Source organism: Rhinopithecus roxellana, chromosome 14, assembly GCF_007565055.1.
Source record: "Rhinopithecus roxellana isolate Shanxi Qingling chromosome 14, ASM756505v1, whole genome shotgun sequence".
NCBI classification, from domain to species: Eukaryota; Metazoa; Chordata; class Mammalia; order Primates; family Cercopithecidae; genus Rhinopithecus; species Rhinopithecus roxellana.
This window is the reverse complement of record NC_044562.1, coordinates 21,248,151-21,267,916: the sequence shown is the minus strand read 5'-3', so window position 1 is coordinate 21,267,916 and position 19,766 is coordinate 21,248,151. Positions and strand designations below refer to the sequence as shown.

Sequence of the window (19,766 nt, the reverse complement as noted above, 5' to 3'; positions counted from 1 at the left end):
AATCCCAGCATACCCTTTGTTTTATGGAAATATCGAAAGCAAAACAGCCCTAACATTTTCTTAGATAAAGATTTGGTAACTTAATATAATATGTTGACTCGTTCAAAACCCATGAACATTTTTCTGAAAGGAGATGCAAGAAACTGTCATTCATGGCCAAGTTTAAGAAGGAGTACTGGAGAAAAGTCTTGGGTTGAGGTAGTATGGCAGTGGAGGCTTATAATTTTCTATGCCTGAATTTTCTCATCATTTCCATAAATTAAAAATTTAATGTTATCAAGGCTTACTTGGGAAAACTGTGGATCATTTTGTTGTTTGTTTTTATTGTTGTTCCTACTTTAGGAAGAGAGCTTAAAATTTCCAATTAAATGAGTGTTCAAGTTCAACAGTCAAGAACAAAGTGGCATAAGCCAAAGTTACCTTCTTGCAGGCAGTGATGGAGTTCCCCGAGCCGCCTCCTGAGCTGCCACAGCCTCTGCCCTGCTGCGGTCCCAAAATGTCATACATCCGTGATGACTCCAAGTTGCTGTTTGTGACCCAAAACACAAAAACACATTCCAGTGAGTCATCTCTATATTTAGAAATAAAGAATAAATCACAATGTGGTGTATCAAAAATCATCTTTTCAGATTGCATTAAACACTGCAAATCCCATTGCTGAAATGGATATTTCTTTGTTGCATACATTTTATAATTGGTGGAACCACTATAGATGATCCTACTGTGACTGTAAAACTGCAACCCAATGCCTTCCACAGTGCTTTGAAGGGCATAATTGCATCTGTCTGACTACTAGCCTTGTTAGCATCTTTTTTAAGCAAGCGGTTATAAAACCCAAATACATTTTTCTCAATTGTCACATTAATCCAGCTCTGAAAACACCAACACATAACAAATACTCATTTTATTTTTTAAAGTGGAGGTAAAATATAATTTTAATTTGGACTCAGTATAGTGCCATTAAAAAAAAAGTGTGAACTTTAGAAAATGCAAGTAATCTCTTTATCATCTCTGTGGCTGGAGATAGCTCCTCAAATTCTTTATCTCCAAAGTATAGACCTACATCCCCTGTCTCCTTGCCAGCTCTGTCAAATCTTGATGGGCTTGACTACACACAGAGTTGTATTAACATTTTTAAAATATTTAAAATTGGCTGAGCACAGTGGCTCACGCCTGTAATCCCAGCACTTTGGGAAGCTGAGGCAGGCGGATCATTTGAGCTGTCAGGAGTTTGAGATCTGCCTGGCCAACACAGTGAAACCCTGTTGCTACTAAAAATACAAAAAAATTAGCCAGGCGTGGTGGCATGTGCCTGTAATCCCAGCTATTCAGGAGGCTGAGGTATGAGAATTGTTTGAACTTGGGTGGTGGAGCTCTCTGTGAGCTGAGATCATGCTACTGCACTCCAGCCTGAGTGACAGAGTGAGACCCTGTCTCAAAGCAAAACAAAACAAAACAAAACAAAACAATGCTGGGTGTGGTGGCTCACACCTGTAATCCCAGAACTTTGGGAGGCTGAGGTGGGTGGATTGCCTGAGCTCAGGAGTTTGAGACCAACCTGGGCAACACGGTGAAGCCCCCATCTCTCTTAAAATACAAAAAATTAGCCGGGCTTGGTGGCGCACACCTGTAGTCCCAGCTTACTTGGGAGGCTGAGGCAGGAGAAGAGCTTGAACCCAGGAGGTGGAGGTTGCAGTGAGCCAAGATGGTGCCACTGTACTCCAGCCTGGGCAAGAGAGTGAGACTCTGCCTCAAAAAACAAAAAACAAACAACAAACAAACAAACAAAATAAATAAATAAATAAAAAATAAAAAAATAAAAGAATTGCTTTTATGTTTTCAAGATGTGATAAAAATGAAAATTCTTATCAAAATTTTTTAATAATATGACTAGAAACTCAAAATTGAACCCCATTTAAATATAAAAACTCTCTAAATGTTATATGCATTTCTAAATATTTTTCTTCTAAAAATATAATAATTTGGGCTTTTAAAATGTACTGATAGCTTAAGTCTATATGTTTAATTTTTGTTGTCCACACAGAACAATGTACAATTCATTAACATATACTTTTGGAATACGATCTGATAGTTCTGTATAAAATTTTCAGTGCAAAAGGTAGATGTTTTCTCTTAAAACAAGTGCCAAATAAAAGATCAGTTAAACAAACAATTTATTTCTAACTAACCTATAACTCTCATGTCTCAAGCACTAAATTAATCCATTTTCAATTAGCCATAAGTCAAACAGGGCATTAGTGTAGCCTTTTGGCATTTCCATTATTATGGAATGACATTTTAAAAAATGACTACTGACTGTGCTGTGTAACAAATCATAGATTCAGGCAAAATCTGCACAGAGTAATTAAAATAAAATCTGTTTTGTTAGAATTTTTTATATATTACTTTTTGAGCAACTGTCACTTGGGGGCTAGAGTGAACCTAATGTACGTGAAAGGATAACATCCATATTATCTTTGCTTAGCTGAGGAAAGATAAAAAAAGGAAGGAAGGAAAGAAAGAAGGGAGGAAGGAAGGAAAGAAAAAGAGAAAGAGAGAAAGAAGATAAAAAGGAAGGAAGGAAGGAAGAGAAAGAAAGAAAGAGAGGGAGGGAGGGAGAAAAGGAAGGAAGAGAAAGGAAGGAAGGCAGGAGGGAGGGAGAAAGACAGAAGGAAGGAGGGAGGGAGAGAGAAAAAAGAAGGAAGAAAGGAAGGAAGGAAAGAAGGAAGGAAGGGAAGGAGGGAGGGAAGGAGGAAGGGAGAAAGGGAAGAAGGAAGGAAGGAAAGAAAGAAAGAAAGAAGGAAAGAAAGAGAGGAAGAAAGCAAGAAAAAGAAATTAGCTACATTTCCTGGCTGCCAATCTCGACCTATTCTGCCACATAGCCTTTCTGAGTCTTAGTCTCATCATTTATAAATGACATGTTTGGACTAAAGTCTGTGGTTCCCTCACAGCTCTGGAAGTCACCTGGCAAAATATCAGAGATGACCTAGTTTTCAGCCCCTGTCTTTACAGGTTTCCTACAGTGTGGGCCTATAACTTTTTAGGCTGCCATTTACTTCAAACCCAAGCCTGGACATCTCTTTGAATGCTTTCTTGTCCACAGGACAGTTTGGCTTTTACCAAAAGGCCAAATGGCTATTACTGTTAGGGTCCAAATAGTTTACATGTGGAAGATAAGGCCATGCACCAAGCTAATTTTGATCTATAAAAACTTGACTTCTAAGTCAAGTTATATGACTCCTTCTAGGAGCCAGCCAAGGCCCTGTGTACAGTTCAGGGAGACAGGACATAGGGTCCCATAGCTCTGTGTCCTATTGCTACTGTGTCCTCCAGGCAGCTTTGATGGGCTAGTAGATCTATTCCATGTAGGCCATCCCTAGACTTACTGCCAGTGCTAAGACATCTCCTGTGATTTTTAGAGGCTAGAGACGGCAGGAGTAGGAAATGGGCAAAGTGAGAAGTAAGGCTGGCACAGACCTCAGGCTGCTCCTTCCAGATATGAAACATTGTAGAAAGATCACTTTGAGTCCGGGCGCAGAGGCTCACACCTGTAATTCCAGCACTTTGGGAGGCCGAGGCGGGCAGATCACCTGAGATCAGGAGTTCAAGACCAGCCTGACCAACATGGAGAAACCCGTCTCTACTAAAAATACAAAATTAGCTGGGCATGGTGGTGTATGCCTGTAATCCCAGCTACTCAGGAGGCTGAGGCAGGAGAATCGCTTCAATCTGGGAGGCAGAGGTTGTGATGGGCCGAGATCGCGCCATTGCTCTCCAGCCTGGGCAACAAGAGCAAAACTCCGTCTCAAAAACAAAAAACAAAACAAAACAAAACAAACAAACAAAAAGCAAAAAAGCACTTCAACAGCCTCTGGTCACTCTGGAAGGAAATCACATCTAACTTGGGCAGAGATAGTTAGGTCCAAATTTGGGGTAATGTAAAAATAGAGAAAACTAAAAGGTCAGCCTTGAAAATTACATATTTGCCCATAAAGCACTTTTATTTATAGCTTTAGATAGACAACCTGCTACAGTACTTTTTATGCACTCAAAAGTTTAAGAACTGCTGAGCTCATCTACTAGGAGGAAGTAATGACAAGTCTACCCACAGATATCTTGGTATGAAAGTTTTTCTGCCTCTAAGATGACTGTAAAATCCTAGTTGAAAACGAAGGTATGGAAGGGAATTAGAAAGTTTTTTTGCTTGCCTGCAAGGCTGATGCCATTTGTTCTAATGCTAAGCCTGTATAGCATTAACAAATAAATTTAACTATATATATGCACATATATATTTGTTCATTGTTGTGAGTATTAAATGAGGAAGTTGAGTCACATGGTGGGGCAAAAATTAATGCATTATTAGATGACAAGTGTAATGCAACTCCACTGCACCCACATTTAAAGCAAATGCATCTTCTGAAACACATTGTATATCGTTTTAATGATGCCTAATATCAAAGAAAATGTAGGTAGGCTTATGTTTTAAAGCACCTGATGTAGGTGTGCATTTCCGATAGGTGACTTTACAACATGGCCCAGTCTGTTCCCATACCTTTTGGATGGAGAGAGAATTTTTAGAGTATTTACAATAATGCTGTCCTTGATCTTTAGAGAAGCAGAACATTTGCTGTCACAGGATGAGGCAGAGATGGCAGTGATATGAAACTCATGCATGTATTAAAATGAGCTGAAATTGACATTAAACGAATTGCTGTCAAGAGACAGGACAGCTTTATAACTTGCTCCTAATGGGTAAGGAGGCAAATTCTTCCCCGGGACATTTTCCTTTGATTTTGACAAGTGTTGACAATATTTATTAAACACGACCTTTCAAACTGGTTTCATGCTGAAACTGTGAAGTGTGTTTCAATGAGGATGTAGATAAAGACGGGAAAGAAGGTACGAAGCCGAATTTGAAGTAGTGATGTTAAACCAGATTTCTATAAAGTAGCTTTCTTTATAGAACAATTTCATATATTAATAAATGAGATGCTATGTTGCCACCGTATTGCTACCACTGCAGTGACTCATGCAATATGAATAAGTAGGTCACATCAATAGTGAAAATAGCCTAGGGAATATCCAGTTATTTCCCTAGAGAGAGTTGTATTCAGTTACTGGAAACTGAGTTGTCCATACATTGCGTTGCAAAGTTTGGTCCATGGACCAGCAGCATTGGTGTCACTTGGGAGCTTGTTGGACACCCAGAAACTCAGAATTACTGAATCAGAATCTGCATATTGACATTAAACTTAGGTAATTTATACATCCATTAGCGTTTGAGAAACGCTTATATAACATATTCAATTGAACTCACATTCCATTTGCCTGTGGGACATCATTGTGATACTGAAAAAAATAGATCAGAGGAAAAGAGATTGGGCAAACATAGATAAAGAGGCCCGGGTGTAATAGCCTCATGATATTACTTCGGTTAGGAATATTCTACCTAGTCCTCACCTTCCCTTCTTGATAAATCCTACTCTATCCTTTGGGTCTCAGCTTATAAATTACCTCTGGCACCTCCCTTCTCCCTTCCGCTTACCAAGGAGGCCACTTCTCTCCCACATACTCCCACGCACACACAAAATCACTTACACTCCTGCCTCGTTCCCACCCACATATTCCCACCCCACTCCAACTCAGGAAGTGAGAGAGACACTCTTCTTGTGTATTCCAACAGCACTCTGAGCCATATCTTGCTTTAGCACTTGTCCAAAAGCCATATAATTTTGTAATATTTGTCTCTTACCACTTTAGGCTGTATGTTCTAAAAGGGCAGGGGATCACTTAGGACACAGGACAGTGCCAGTCAGTGGGAGATGCCCAACAAGCTCTTACTGAGGTTGTTTGTTCTTATCTTTCTATCTATCCTGATTAACCTCAAAAGATTAGGCACAAACAAGCGTTTGAATTTAGTGCTAAATTTTCTGCAGTACTGACAGATGGTGAGATAAGCCACATCTGAGAAGATAATTTAAAGAATTTCCCAGGATAGTTCTAATGAAAGATTCTGCTGTTATTCTTGCTAAAATGTCAAGTAAACACAGGGTAAAGTTAAACCATTTTAACAGATTTCTTAAAGATAAGATTGGCTCTTGTCTTCTCCCTCCTTAAAGAATCCTCTTGGTAAAATGTAGTAATTATAATTCATTTGATTGTCTCAAACCTATTAGGAATATCTACTCTTGAGCTTTATATGAAATCCTTTAATCCCAACACCAGAAAAAAAGTAAAACTCAGAGCTACCAGAAGAGATCTTGAGCAAGGAATTGAGTTGTTGTCATTAAAATCAATTTAACAACATATGACAACCAAAAATTGAGAGGATTTTAAAACATTCAAACAGATTTTAAACAGTTCAAAATGAAAATTCTCTCAAGTGAATGTTCTTATTTTACCCTCATCCAAAGTAATTTACCTGTTACATGAAGCCCAGAAGTTTAGGTCAATTTTTCAAAAACTGACTTGCTTAAAACATCACGTGAGGGGTTAGTGTCTTCTATCTTCCTCTTCTATCCAGTCTTGACAAAGACTCTTTTCTTAACCAAACTTTCCTCAAGCTCCTTTGAGACATCTTCTCAGCTAAGCCTGGACCTTGGCCTCTGAGCCAGTTGTAGAGAAGAATCCTGCTATGACTTATACTTGGATGTTTAGAAAGAATTCTCACATCCAAATATCTGATCAACTTCCTCATCTGCCCACTTTTGATAACAAAGTCCTTGGCCTGTCTACTAAGCAGCCTGTTAGGACAGTTTAGCAAAAATCCCCTACTGTGTGGTTTTTTTTTTTTTTTTTTGAGACAGAGTCTCACTCTGTCGCCCAGGCTGGAGTGCAGTGGCGTGATCTCTGCTCACTGCAATTTCTGCCTCTTAGGTTCAAGTGATTCTCCTGTCCTACAGGCACACACCACTGTATCTGGCTAATTTTTTTTTTTTTTTTTTTTTTTTGTATTTTTAGTAGAGGCAGGGTTTCACCATGTTGGTCAGGCTGGTCTCGAACTCCTGACCTTGTGATCCAACCACCTTGGCCTCCCAAAGTGCTGGGATTACAGGCGTGAGCCACAGCTCCTGGCCGGAATCCCCTACTGTTGACATCCCCTCTTAGTAATTTTCTGTCCACTCACCCCTTCACTCTGCCTGTGGGGTATAAATCCCCACTAGTCCCTGCTGTATTAGGAGTTAACCTCAGTTCTGCACTGACAGCTCTCTCTCCTACTGCAATAGCTTGCATAAAATCTGTTTTACCAATGTAAATATGCATCCAGTGCAAAATTTTTCATTTACTGCTGTGCACATGTTTCTGGTTTCATCTCCTAGATAAGAAGTTTATGTTTTTTTCTTTCTTTCCTAGGTTGGACATGTCATGTCATTCATTCAAATTAAATATGTCACCAACTCATTGGTAGCTGAAAGACCTACAAAATCATCATTTATTCTGTAGGATTTTAGAAAATGTGTCATAGGAAACCATTATCAAACCTTGAAAATATTTAGAAACTATCATTGTATGTCCTATTTCAATACTTAAAGGTGGCTCCATAGCTGGAAAATAAATCCCAGCCTTCTTAATCTCCTAGACCAGTAAAATAAAAATAACCAAGGCAGTAATGATGTTATAAAGGGCCCAACCTTTTATTTTCCCAAATAAACTTCAAGAAAACCCTTTATATTTCTGTTTTAACCATGATTCTTCAAATAAAGGGCTTTGTAACAGTGTAGCAAGAAACTGTGATGTATTATCCAGGAATGATTATCCAGGATTTCTTTTCAAGAAAAGATGGGTGAGAAAATTTTATTACAGTTTTTGTCTTCAGATTGGTGAAAATGTTGTTGCAGACCTGAGTGTGGGTTTCACTTTTTGAGGTATTGGTAAGTGGCAATAAACAAAATATAAACAGGTCATTCATTATTAATCATAAAACAAGTGTCCTATTCTTAGAAGAAAGAATGGCTTCAAATTTAACTATCCTCTAGTTCAGTCTTGATTATTAAAAGAAGATGAAAAACAAAGACACTATTTAGTATTGTTATTTCATTTGCAATGTAATTTGTAAAAATCAACAGCAGATAAATTCCCTATTTTCAGTTCTGAAATCTTTTCTCAATAGCCAGTATAATGTTTTCTCTAAAACATTATGTTGAATATTGTTCAATTAATACTTTTTTAATTTAGGCAACGCTGTCTATCAGATATATGCAGTAAAATGTGAAATCTCTTCTTAAGCAGCTACTATATAAAATATCTGGATTATAGTAGAAAAGGCAATCAAATGGTAAACTTCCTAATGGAAGAAAACAGCTGTACTTCCAAACAGAAAGTTATTGGAGATCATATAACAATATAAATAACACCTACTGAACAATCTGTGCTTTGTAAATTGATATATTATCTCTCATTAAGGAGACAATAACAAGTTATTTCCTATGGTTTGATCACTGTACAGATTTACTAGTTTTATATCTTTAAAAGCTCTTTCACAATCTCAGGCTTTCCCAAGACCCCAACTATAATCCCTCATTCTGAAAAAGGATCATCAAGTGAGCATGATGACTTAGCCTTTTTCTCTTTTCTCTTTCATTTTTAATGAAGGCTATGGGGGAATTTTTTCAAAACGTGTGTCCTACAAATAATGTGTATAAAAACATTATTTTAATGTAAGATAGAAAGTACACATTCCTGCTGCTAAGTTAATTTTGCATGAATATGTGCATATTTATACATGAATACCACTAGATGGTTACTATAGAAATATTTATCCCTAGAGTTCTTTATTTCCTTCCTTCCTTCCTTCCTTCCTTCCTTCCTTCCTTCCTTCCTTCCTTCCTTCCTTCCTTCCTTCCTTCCTTCCTTCCTTCCTCCCTCCCTCCCTCCCTCCCTCCCTCCCTCCTCTCCTCCCCTCCCCTCCCCTCCCTTCCTTTCCTTTCCTTCCTTCTTTCTTTTGAGACAGAGTCTCGCTCTTTTGCCTAGGCTCTTGGAGTGCAGTGGCGTGACCTCAGCTCACTGCAACCTCCACCTCCTGGGTTCAAAGCGATTCTCCTGACTCAGCCTCCCAAGTAGCTGAAATCATAGGCACCCACCACCATGCCCAGCTAATTTTTGTATTTTGTATTGAAACATGGGGTTTCACCATGTTGGCCAGGCTGGTCTCAATCTCCTGACCTCAGGTGATGCACCCGCTTTGGCCTCTCAAAGTGTTGGGATTACAGGCGTGAGCCACCGCACCCAGCCTAGAGTTATTTATTTCTAAAAAAAAAAAAAAAAAAAAAAAAGGTATCTATTTTTCAGATAGTCAAAGCACACTATGTGTATCACTGCATTCTGCTAAATCTAGACCATAGTTCAGGTACATTCAGAATGTATGTTACCATACTTGCTTCATATTCTGGTGTTCTTCCATCAAACCACTTGGGCAGGTGCCTCACTCTGATATATAATCTTCTTTATATGACTTCTAACAGAATTTACCCTCATTTAATGAACAGCAGGTACTGAGCACTCTAGAGTGTGCTTTACATACTAATTTTATTATACCCATTTTATAGAGGAGAAACTGAGGATTGATGAGGTTAACATGTAATCCAAGTGATATAGTTTTGATATGTGTCCCCTCCCAAATCTCATGTTGAATTATAATCCCCAGTATTAGAAGTGAGGCATGGTGGGAAGTGATTGGATCATGGGGGTGGATTTCTCATGAATGGCTTAGCACCATTTCCTTGGTGCCATCCTTGTAATAGTGAGTGACTTCTCCTGAGACCTGGCTGTTTAAAAGTGGATGGCACCTCCCTCTCACTCTCTTCTGCTTTTGCCATGGGACATGCCCACTCCCTCTTTGTCTCCCATCACGATTGTAAGCTTCCAGAGACCTCCCCAGAAGCAGATGCCAGTGTTATGCTTCTTATACAGCCTGCAGAACCATGAGCCAATTAAACCTCTCCTCTGATAAATTTCCCAGTCTCGGGTATTTCTTTATAGCAAAAGAACAGCCTAATGCGACAAGATTATATTGCTGCCAAATAACAGATCTAAGATTTCAGTTGCTGCTGTCAACACCATGTTATTTTCCACTGTGATCTCTAACACTCCTTTTAATTCTTTGCTTCTGTGACCATGTCATCTAAATGAGTCTAAATAAAGCCAGTTCCTAGTGTGCTGGCATTCAAGAATCTAAGGGCAAGTTCTATTTCCACTAGTTGCTAGAGAGATGGAGTTGGATCTGTTACTCAACCCGCTCTAAACCTTAGTTTTCTCACCTGTAAAACGCAGATGATAACAGAAGCTTTGTCATGAGACTGTTGTGGTGGTTTATGGTGTTACTTCCTGTAAAGGAGTCATGTAGCACCTGGCACAGGTAAGCACTTAATACGAAACTGAGAAATAATACCACATTAAGCCCTGTAAATCTATTCACTCTTAAGAGTCTTCTTGATAGGTTTTCAGCACATTTTGATATTCAACATTAATATATGCATGTTTTTGAATAGATTGCATAAATATTTATTATAGCGACACTTTTCTTAGAACTAGGATTCCAAAATATATACAATGAGAAATTTCTATTCTTCTGTTGACTCTTAACTATTATCGTTATATTATAAAATGAAAAATAACAAAGGCTTTTTTAAAAGTCCAAGACAACATAGAATTTAATCAATTATTCTAAGACTATACAAAGATGCAACCTGTTCATGTGAAGTTTTATATCAATTATCATGGGAAAATATTGAGATCATTAAAGCAAAGCTCTAAAGCTTACAGAGGACTAATCTGATATTAGTGAAAAACATGAATTGAAAGTGTTTCTAGAGAAAAGTAGTTGTATTGCTAAAATGTTAGTTTTATTGGCAAAAAATTAATGATTACATTAAATATATATAACTATTTGTATTTAATGTATTTTTTTCTTTTTCTGTTTGCCTTCTCAATTTGATTGGCAAATTCTTCCTTCTAGGGATTCCGGGAGTTACGGTTCTGTGGAGGCTCTGCTTCACTTATCACAAACACCACCAAATGGAATTGAATTGAGGAAATGTTACTGAAGGTTGGACATGAACTCTGGCTTAAGACGTTCATGTTGATCATTTACATTTAAAGTCAGTCATATGAAAATGGTATAACGGACCGGGCGCGGTGGCTCACGCCTGTAATCCCAGCACTTTGGGAGGCCGAGGTGGGTGGATCATGAGGTCAGGAGATTGAGACCATCCTGGCTAATACAGTGAAACCCCGTCTCTACTAAAACATACCAAAAAAAAAAAAAAAAAAAAAAATTGCCAGGCGTGGTGGTGGGTGCCTGTAGTCCCAGCTACTCGGGAGGCTGAAGCAGGAGAATGGCATGAACCCTGGAGGCAGAGCTTGCAGTGAGCCGAGATCGCCCCACTGCACTCCAGCCTGGCAACAGAGCAATACTCATCTCAAACAAAACAAAACGAAACAAAAAAACAAAAAACAAAAATGGTATAATGAAGTGAAGGGGAGTAAAAAAGGAGCGAGAAGAAACGTAGTTGCATGTGAAGAGCATGAGTGTACGCCATTCTGATGTGTGCAGGGACTGCTTTGCAGAGTGTACATTTTAAGAAATCTTTGTTGATAAATAAGTGAAGGAATGAATTTTGTTGCTCTCTGAAATTAAGAAAACATATAGTATTCTGTTAATCAAAACAATGTTACTGGAATATTATGCAGCCAGAAAAAAGAATAAGATCATGTTTTTTGTGGGAACATGGATGGAGCTGGAGGCTATTATCCTTAGCAAACTAACGCAGGAACAGAAAACCAAATACTGCATCTTAGCACTTGTAAGTGGGAGCTAAATGACAAGAACATATGGACACCTAGATGAGGACAACACACACTGGGGCATTTTGGAGGGTGGAGGGTGGGAGGAGGGAGAGGATGAGGAAAAATAGCTACCGAGTACTGCGCTTAATAGCTGAGTGATGAAATAATCTGTACAACAAGCCCCCCAGTTTATCTATATAACAAACCTAACTTAATTTTAGGTTAGGTACCCCCTAACCTAAAATAAAAGTTAAAAAAAGAGTGTTGCTTTGCGTATTGCTTCTGGGAATGCACATTCATAAGACATTTTTTAAAACAACCTGTCCATACTTTCCACAACTCTTATCCACGCATGCCTGTTAGCAATGCTTTCCATGAGGAATCTATTTTAGATGATAGACACCAAACGAAAGACTTACACACTGAGATATTCAATTCATTATTCTTAATAGAAAAAAACCAAAAAATTAGAAATACATTCCCCAATAAGTAAATTGTTAAGGTTAGTATACAGACATGAAGATGATGCCTCTTTGCCCTAAAAAATGTCATGGGAAAATGTTCCCATGTTAAATGAACACAGTTGAGTGTAAAATATTACGCTGTGTAGCTATTGACATGGGTGTATTATTTTAAAATAAAAGACTGGGTCAGGTGCAGTGGCTCACGCCTATAATCTCAGTGCTTTGGGAGGCCACGGCAGGAGGATAGCTTGAGGCCAGTAGTTCAAGACAGCCTGGGCAACATAATGAGACCCTGTCTCCATGAATAAAACTATATACATATTAAATATATGTACATATAAAATATGTACACACACACACATGCACACACACACACACACACACATATATATATACACACACACACACAAAAGCTGAGCCTCATGGCATGGTCCCAGCTACTCTGAGGCAGAGGTGTGAGGATTATATGGGCCCAGGAGTTTGAGGCCGCAGTGAGCCATGATCGTACTACTGAACCCCAACCTGGGCGACAGGACTGGACCCAGTCTCTAAAATGATAATAATGATGATAAAAATACAAGTCCATTCAGGTCATTTCTATTTTTTTTCAAAAACATTTTTTAAATTTTTAATTATTATTATTATTATTATTTTTATTTTTGAGGTGGAGTGTCACTCTGTCACCCAGGCTGGAGTGCAGTGGCACGATCTCGGTTCACTGCAACCTCCACCTCCCAGGTTCAAGCAAGTCTCCTGTGTCAGCCTCCCGAGTAGCTGGGTTTACAGGTGCCCACCACCACGCCTGGCTAATTTTTTTTTTTTTTTTAGAGACGGGGATTTCATCATGTTGACCAGGCTAATCTCGAACTCCTGACCTCAGGTGATCTGCCCAACTCAGCCTTGCAAAGTGCTGGGATTACAGGCGTAAGCCACCATGCCCAGCCATTTAGGTCATTTCTGTTCTTAAGAACTTGCAGAAGTCTGCATTTTACTTCAAGTAAAATTGTAAGTCCTTGCCATGGACTACCAAGTCCCACAAGCATGAACCCTCTGTTACCTCTGTGACCTTATCTTTTTGCCTTCTCCCTCTATCAAATCACTCTGGCCACACTGGCCTTTTCCCTGTTCCTAAAACAGGCCAGGCACAGCTGCTGTCTTAGGGCCTTCCCTAACTGTTGCCTCGGCTGGAAATGCTCTGTGCCTTGGGATCTGCACATCTCACTCCATTATTTCTTTCAGGTCTTTCCCAACTGTCACCTTCTCAGTGAGACTTCCTCTGACTTCCTGAACCAGAATTGCCACACAGTCCCCTTTATCTCTGTTTGCCCGGTCTCTCCTACCCTGATCTATTTTTCTCAGTATCAGTATGATGTTCCAATGTTCTATAGAATGTATTTGTTTACTGTGTTTATTATTTATTTTATGTGTCTCTCCTTGTCTGCTCCCACCCTGTGCCCTACAGATTATAAATTTCATGAATAAATTTAACATTTTTTGGTTTTCCACCATATAGTTCCAGTCCAAGAAAAATGCCTGGCATAGCGTAGATGCTCAGGAATTGTTTGTTGAATCAATGAGTTCATTAAAACAAATACATACACAGTTTCATATACATAGAAATATGAAAATGTTAATGGCAGCTGTCTTTGGATAATGTAGCTATTTGTGATTTTTTTCTTGCCCCTTTCTATATTTTTTATATTTTTAATATATATTATTTTGTGACTAGAAAAGGTTATTTTAAAATGGGTTATATAAAGATATTTCAAAATCTGCTGCCTATAAACAAATAGGCATGTGAAATGAAGAAACAGGAAACGTGAAATTCTATTACACTTAAGAGTTCCGAGGAAATTTTCTGATTATTAAATAATGTTTTCCTTTCAAATCAAATGAAATTTTCAATCTTAATACATAGGTTACGGCTTTGAAGATGAGTTGTCATGGGCCCCACCAACGATAACAGATAATTTAGCTGCCACAGTAAAGGGGACTGATGTGATTGGAAAAAGTGACAAAACCCGTAAAGCCAGCACATACTGCCTTAAAGCCAAAGATAACATCCCATGGCAAAAGCCTGAGAAGGATCCTTTATCACAGATAATTGTTTATGAGTCTATATCTTGCCTCCCCCCATATCTCTGGCGGATGAGTTTGTCAAATGATTTCTAGTTGTATATGCAGATAGGTGGTGAAATGAAATCAAACTTGGGCAATCCTAGGGAGCACTTCACTGATTCTGGATAATGAGACTTAAACCAAGAGACAACAAACCTTTTGGAGTCGGCTGGATAGAGTTTCTGACACAGTTTAAAACAACAACATCATCACACCACAAAAAGGAATGCTCTTGAAAGCAGTATCTTCTAATCTCCTGATGTGTAAGAACAGCCAGTGCTACTGGCTTCATTTTTCTTTAACTACCTTAGTGGACTCCAGGATTTATTGAGCCCTTTATTGGATTTATTGCCCCTTTCTATAGTTTCTATACATTTAGTATATATTATTGGGAGTATTTTAAAAATATCCAAACCCTGTAGAAAAATTGTTAAAGAAGAACTGAACACTCAGTATGTTGAAATGGGATTAAAGAATATTCCTTAAGAAAGGGCTGGGAGGATAACTTTGCCTGGACGATTTTGGCTCTCATTTTGGCAGGCATGTTAGGATTCAGTGAATGTCTCTTCAGAATGTACCTTGAGTTTCTATTATTACAATTGTAGATTATTTCCACTTAATTTAGGTAACTTAATTCCCATCATGAATGCATTTTCCTTTTAGGACTTTAAAAAGTACAGCTTGTTAGATATTAAAAAATTATAAATAAAAATACAGTAAACTTAAAATAGAGACAGTTTTATATCAAAAACATTTAGCAATGAGAGTATAAACAGAACTGAGAAAGGGGAGCCATGTTGGCCTGCACAGCATTAAATATTTTAAATTAGCTGCCAACAATTGAAAACTGAAAGAATGTACCTACCAAAGACTGAGTTTCTGTCTTCTCTGGAAAATGTGGTCAATGGGGCTACACTGGGCAGTAATTGGTGAACTTAGGACCCCTCTAAAGTGTGGCTTGTGAGCCTACTCATTTTCATTACAATCATTGGCCTGGAGAATATTTAATTACATGACCCCTGGATAACAAACATCCCAGACATATTTTTCATCTTAGGTTTTCTTCCCTCAGATTTTTTTGCTTTTGTTTTTGCCTTTTGCATTAGTGAAATTGTTTGGTTTTCTTTTTTTTTTTTCAAAACTATGTTTAGAGCAGTTTTAGGTTCACAGCAAATTTAACAGGAAGGTCCAGAGAGTTCCCATGTACCCCCTGCTCCTGCACACACAACCTCCTCCAGTGTCAATATCCCCAACCACAGTGGTACATTTGTTACAATGGATTAATCCCTATTGACACATCGTAATCACCCAATACCCATGGTTCATATTCTATAGATTTGGAAAAGTGACACATATATCTGTCATTATAGTATTAAACAGAGTGAGAGTATTTTCACTGTCCTAAAAATCCTCTAGCAAGCTACTTATATTATTTTAACTTTTATTTTAGGTTTGGGGGTACATGTGAAGGTTGTTACATAGGTAAACTTGTGTCGTGGGAGTTTTTGTACAGATTATTTCATCACCCAGGAAGTAAGCCCAGTACCCAACAGTTATTTTTTCTGCTCCTCTTCCTCCTCCACCCCCAAATTAACACCATTGGCTGTTGTTTCCGTCTTTGTGTCCATGTGTTCTCATCTTTGATAAGTGAGAACATGCAGTATTTTGTTTTCTGTTCCTGTATTAGTTTGCTAAGGATAATAGCCTCCAGTTCCACCCGTGTTCCCACAAAAGACACGACCTTGTTGTTTGTTAATGACTGCATAATATTCCACGGTGTATATGTACCACATTTTCTTTAACCAGTCTTTGATGGGCATTTAGGTTGATTCCATGTCTTTGCTACTGTGAATAGTGCCAGTAAGCTACTTATACATCTGACAAAGAATTGGATTTTTTCTTCCTCTTGGAGACAATATCTATAAAAATAAAATTCAGTAAATATATCTTCACCCCTCAATGTTAATATGTACCAATCTCCATCTTAAGGCACATTTGCATTTTAGATTGAAGGAAGGGGGATTTTCCAATTTAAGTGGAGTTGAAATTGACATATTTTATTTCTAAATTTGTTATTTAGTTCTTGAGATGAAAAGAATATCTGATTCACTATTGAACTCCACAATATACTTAGTACAATGCCTGACAATTAGTCAGTGCTCCATAAATGTGGTAGGGTCAATAATGGTACCATTTAAAAAGTCATGTGATTTATCTTTAAGTAAGTTTAAAAAGATGATCTTTTAATTATAACTCCATGCTTTTGTCTGTGAGAGTCTATAGTCCTGAGATACCAGTGTTAGTGAATCTATCAGATAAGTAGAAATCATACATATAAACCATGAGTGGAAATCTCATATTTTCTGTTTTTTAAAAATCAATACAAGATGCATGTGGTTTATAATTGCAATATTTAAAACCAGTAGAATTAATGAGGAATGTCTAACAGTATCTACACATTAAATTTATATGCCACCTGAGAAGACTGGCAGTTGATATAAATATGTCAAAGTTTGAAAATTTCTTATGCCATAAGGTGTGGTGAAGATACTATGCAGAAGTCAGAAGACTGGCACTTGGGTCCCGACTGTCACTTCTATGAGTTTGACCTTGGGAAAATTCCTTAATCTCCCTGAGCTTCAGGTGTCTCATCTGTTAAGTGGGAATCATACGATTCACTTTACAAGATTTGTTGTTACCGAAGGGAGATAACTTCAGTCGATGGTAATAAACATACTTTTTAGAGCACCTATTTTGCCCTAGTCATTGTGACAGGATTTTTATATTTGCCACTTTAAAACCTCACAGTATCACAGGAGGGGAGGTGCTATTCCCCTATTATATTTCTAAGGAGACTGAGACTCAAGCTTGGCATTTACTCAGTTGCACAGTTAATCAAGAGGCTTAATTTGGAATCCAAACCTAGACAAAACTGACTCCAGCCTGTGCTCTTTCCTGGATGCCCTGTTGTCCTCACAGAATACAACAGGCTTTTGTCCCATGCTAACTGTCTTTAGAACTGTTTTTCTTCGGGGTGCTCTGGTTTCATTGAGATACTGGAGCCCAGAGAAGAGCAATGCAGACACGAGTGAGGCTTTGCACAAGAAGCTGCCTTGCTGGCTGCACCGGGTTGTATGGTTACTCTTGTTGAGAGAAGAGGGATACTTGGGTCATTGAGGGGTATCCCCAAACACCCTGCCAGTCCTGGGTTTCCATGCAAGTAGAAAACCATCCTCCTTTTGACATTCGAGGAATGAGAAATGCTCTGCCTAACTAAAATTGTCTGCCACCTGTCTAGTCTTATGCTGAAATCCCTAATTTCTTACAGTCATCTAAGCTAGAAGAAGGTAGCAGGATGGGGATTTGGGCACAGAATGGGCAACATTTGATGGTAAAGAAGAGGTAAGGTGTGCAGCATAACTTACTGTCTGGCTGAAGAATCCTAAACAAGGAAGCTTGCAAGGGCAGAGTCAAAACCTGAGACCTGGGATCCCAGAGGGCTCATGGGATGCTGGAATGGAAGAGGAGACCCTGATCATGAGTTGGCTTTATAATCCCCTGGACCCCACACCCCTCAACCAACCTGGATTCCTGGGAGTGTCTCCTGGTGGGCAAGGCATCAGAGAGGCAGGTAGGTGAGTTTTGTTCAACTACCCACATGGTTGACGGAGAGGACCACAACCACAATAAGGGAGTTACAAACACCAGCAGATTTGGAGAGGAAGCAAGAGAGGAGAGGGTAGGGGGAAAAAAAGAAACAGAAGTTTTAGTGTGATTTAAGAGGAAAGATGCAGATCTCAGCAGGCTGTTTTACAAAGAACACAAGTAGCTAGATGGTGAGGATGTAATAATTTTGTTAAAACTCAGGAAAGAGTTGAAAGTTTGCAGGTGTATTTCCAGATAACATCTGTCTTGGGTAATATGCTGGATTTGTGTCTGTGATTGAGCTTTATATAATTGATGCATTAAAAAGGTAATTTACATCATTTGGATAAAACTTTCAGGGCTTTCCAATTTGTTTTACGAATATCTGGGTAAGAAACACACTTCGTGTTTCTCAGGCTTAATATTCTGATAGAGAGAATTGTAGGACCGCATAGTTTATGAGCATTGATTTCAGCTTTTTTGTATGATTTGTTTACTTTAACTAAGTCTCTACACAATGCTTACCTATAAGGCATGCTTTAGTTCTTTTTTTGCAATGCAAATCATGCATATCAATAGGATATTACTTCAAATCTCAAAAGCTAGAAAGTCATTATAATTATGAAAAAAATCAATAATATCAATGTATATAGAAGCAAGAAGTGAATAAGATGTAGTCAGCAAAATTATCTTTGCACCTCATTGCCTGATAGTCACTGGTGCATCATTAAATTCAACATAATTTTACTGTGTGAATGAGAATGCCAGAGAATAACTAAGGTAGTAAAATATCAGAGACATAAAGGCAGGATACCTGCCTTGTGTGGAGGGATTGGGGAAGAGACCATTAGGGATGAAGGAGCAACCATCTGTAGTCACAGAAGAGGATCTCCAATCTAAGCCATTTATAATTCTCTCTGGAAAGGTCTTGCATGCTTGTTTTAGATTTACTCCTAGAAATTTCATATTTATTGATAGCATTATAAATGGTTTCCTTTTTTGTTTGTGACTCATATGAAAAACTATTATTTACGTAAATTTTCTGATTTATATTCAGCAAACATCCTAAATTTATTTATTCAGGCTAATAATGGATAATTTTTCTGTAGATTATTTTTGATTTTCTATGTATACAATCAAATAAACTGGAAATGCTCAGAGTTTTGGTACCTTCCTTTCTAAATGTTTTACTGTTTGGTTCTCATTTTTGCTTTCCTGCTTGGGCTAGGACCTTCAGGAAATGTTGAGCAGAGTAATGCAAAAATCCTTAAACTTATGCCATCATGTATTATGCTTGCCCTAGGTTTCTGTGGATACTGTTTTAGTTAAGGAAATTCTTGTCTATTTGTGGTTTTCTATTGCTTTAATTTTATTTGTTAATTTGATTGATTATAATAGTTGATTTTCTAAAGTTAAACCAGGCTTGAATTCCTGAGATAAACTGAGTTTTATAATAATATTGTCTTTTTCATATAGAGTTCCCCCTATAACTGTTCTCATGGTAGTAAGTCTCACGAGATCTGATGGTTTTATAAGGGATTTCCCCTTTCACTTGGCTCTCATTCTCTCTTGTCTGCTGCCATGTAAGATGTGCCTTTCACCTTCCACCATGATTGTGAGGCCTCCCCAGCCACGTAGAACTGTGAGTCAATTAAACCTCTTTTTCTTTATAAATTACCCAGTCTCAGGTATGTCTTTATCAGCAGTGTGAAAATGGATGAATGCACTCTCCTAACTTACATTATTGCCTACATT

The 19,766-nt window shown here is 38.2% G+C and overlaps 1 protein-coding gene across 3 annotated transcripts in view; it reads right to left on the bottom strand.

Moving 5' to 3' along the window:
* The window catches only part of SPHKAP (SPHK1 interactor, AKAP domain containing), a 202,289-nt gene that overhangs the window by 154,194 nt on the left and 28,329 nt on the right, over positions 1-19,766 (bottom strand). For all 3 annotated transcript variants that reach the window (XM_010366559.2, XM_010366560.2, XM_010366561.2), the window contains exon 2: positions 421-526. In XM_010366559.2, coding sequence (XP_010364861.1) covers positions 421-526 — 106 coding nt within the window. The remainder of the gene's footprint in view (positions 1-420; positions 527-19,766) is intronic.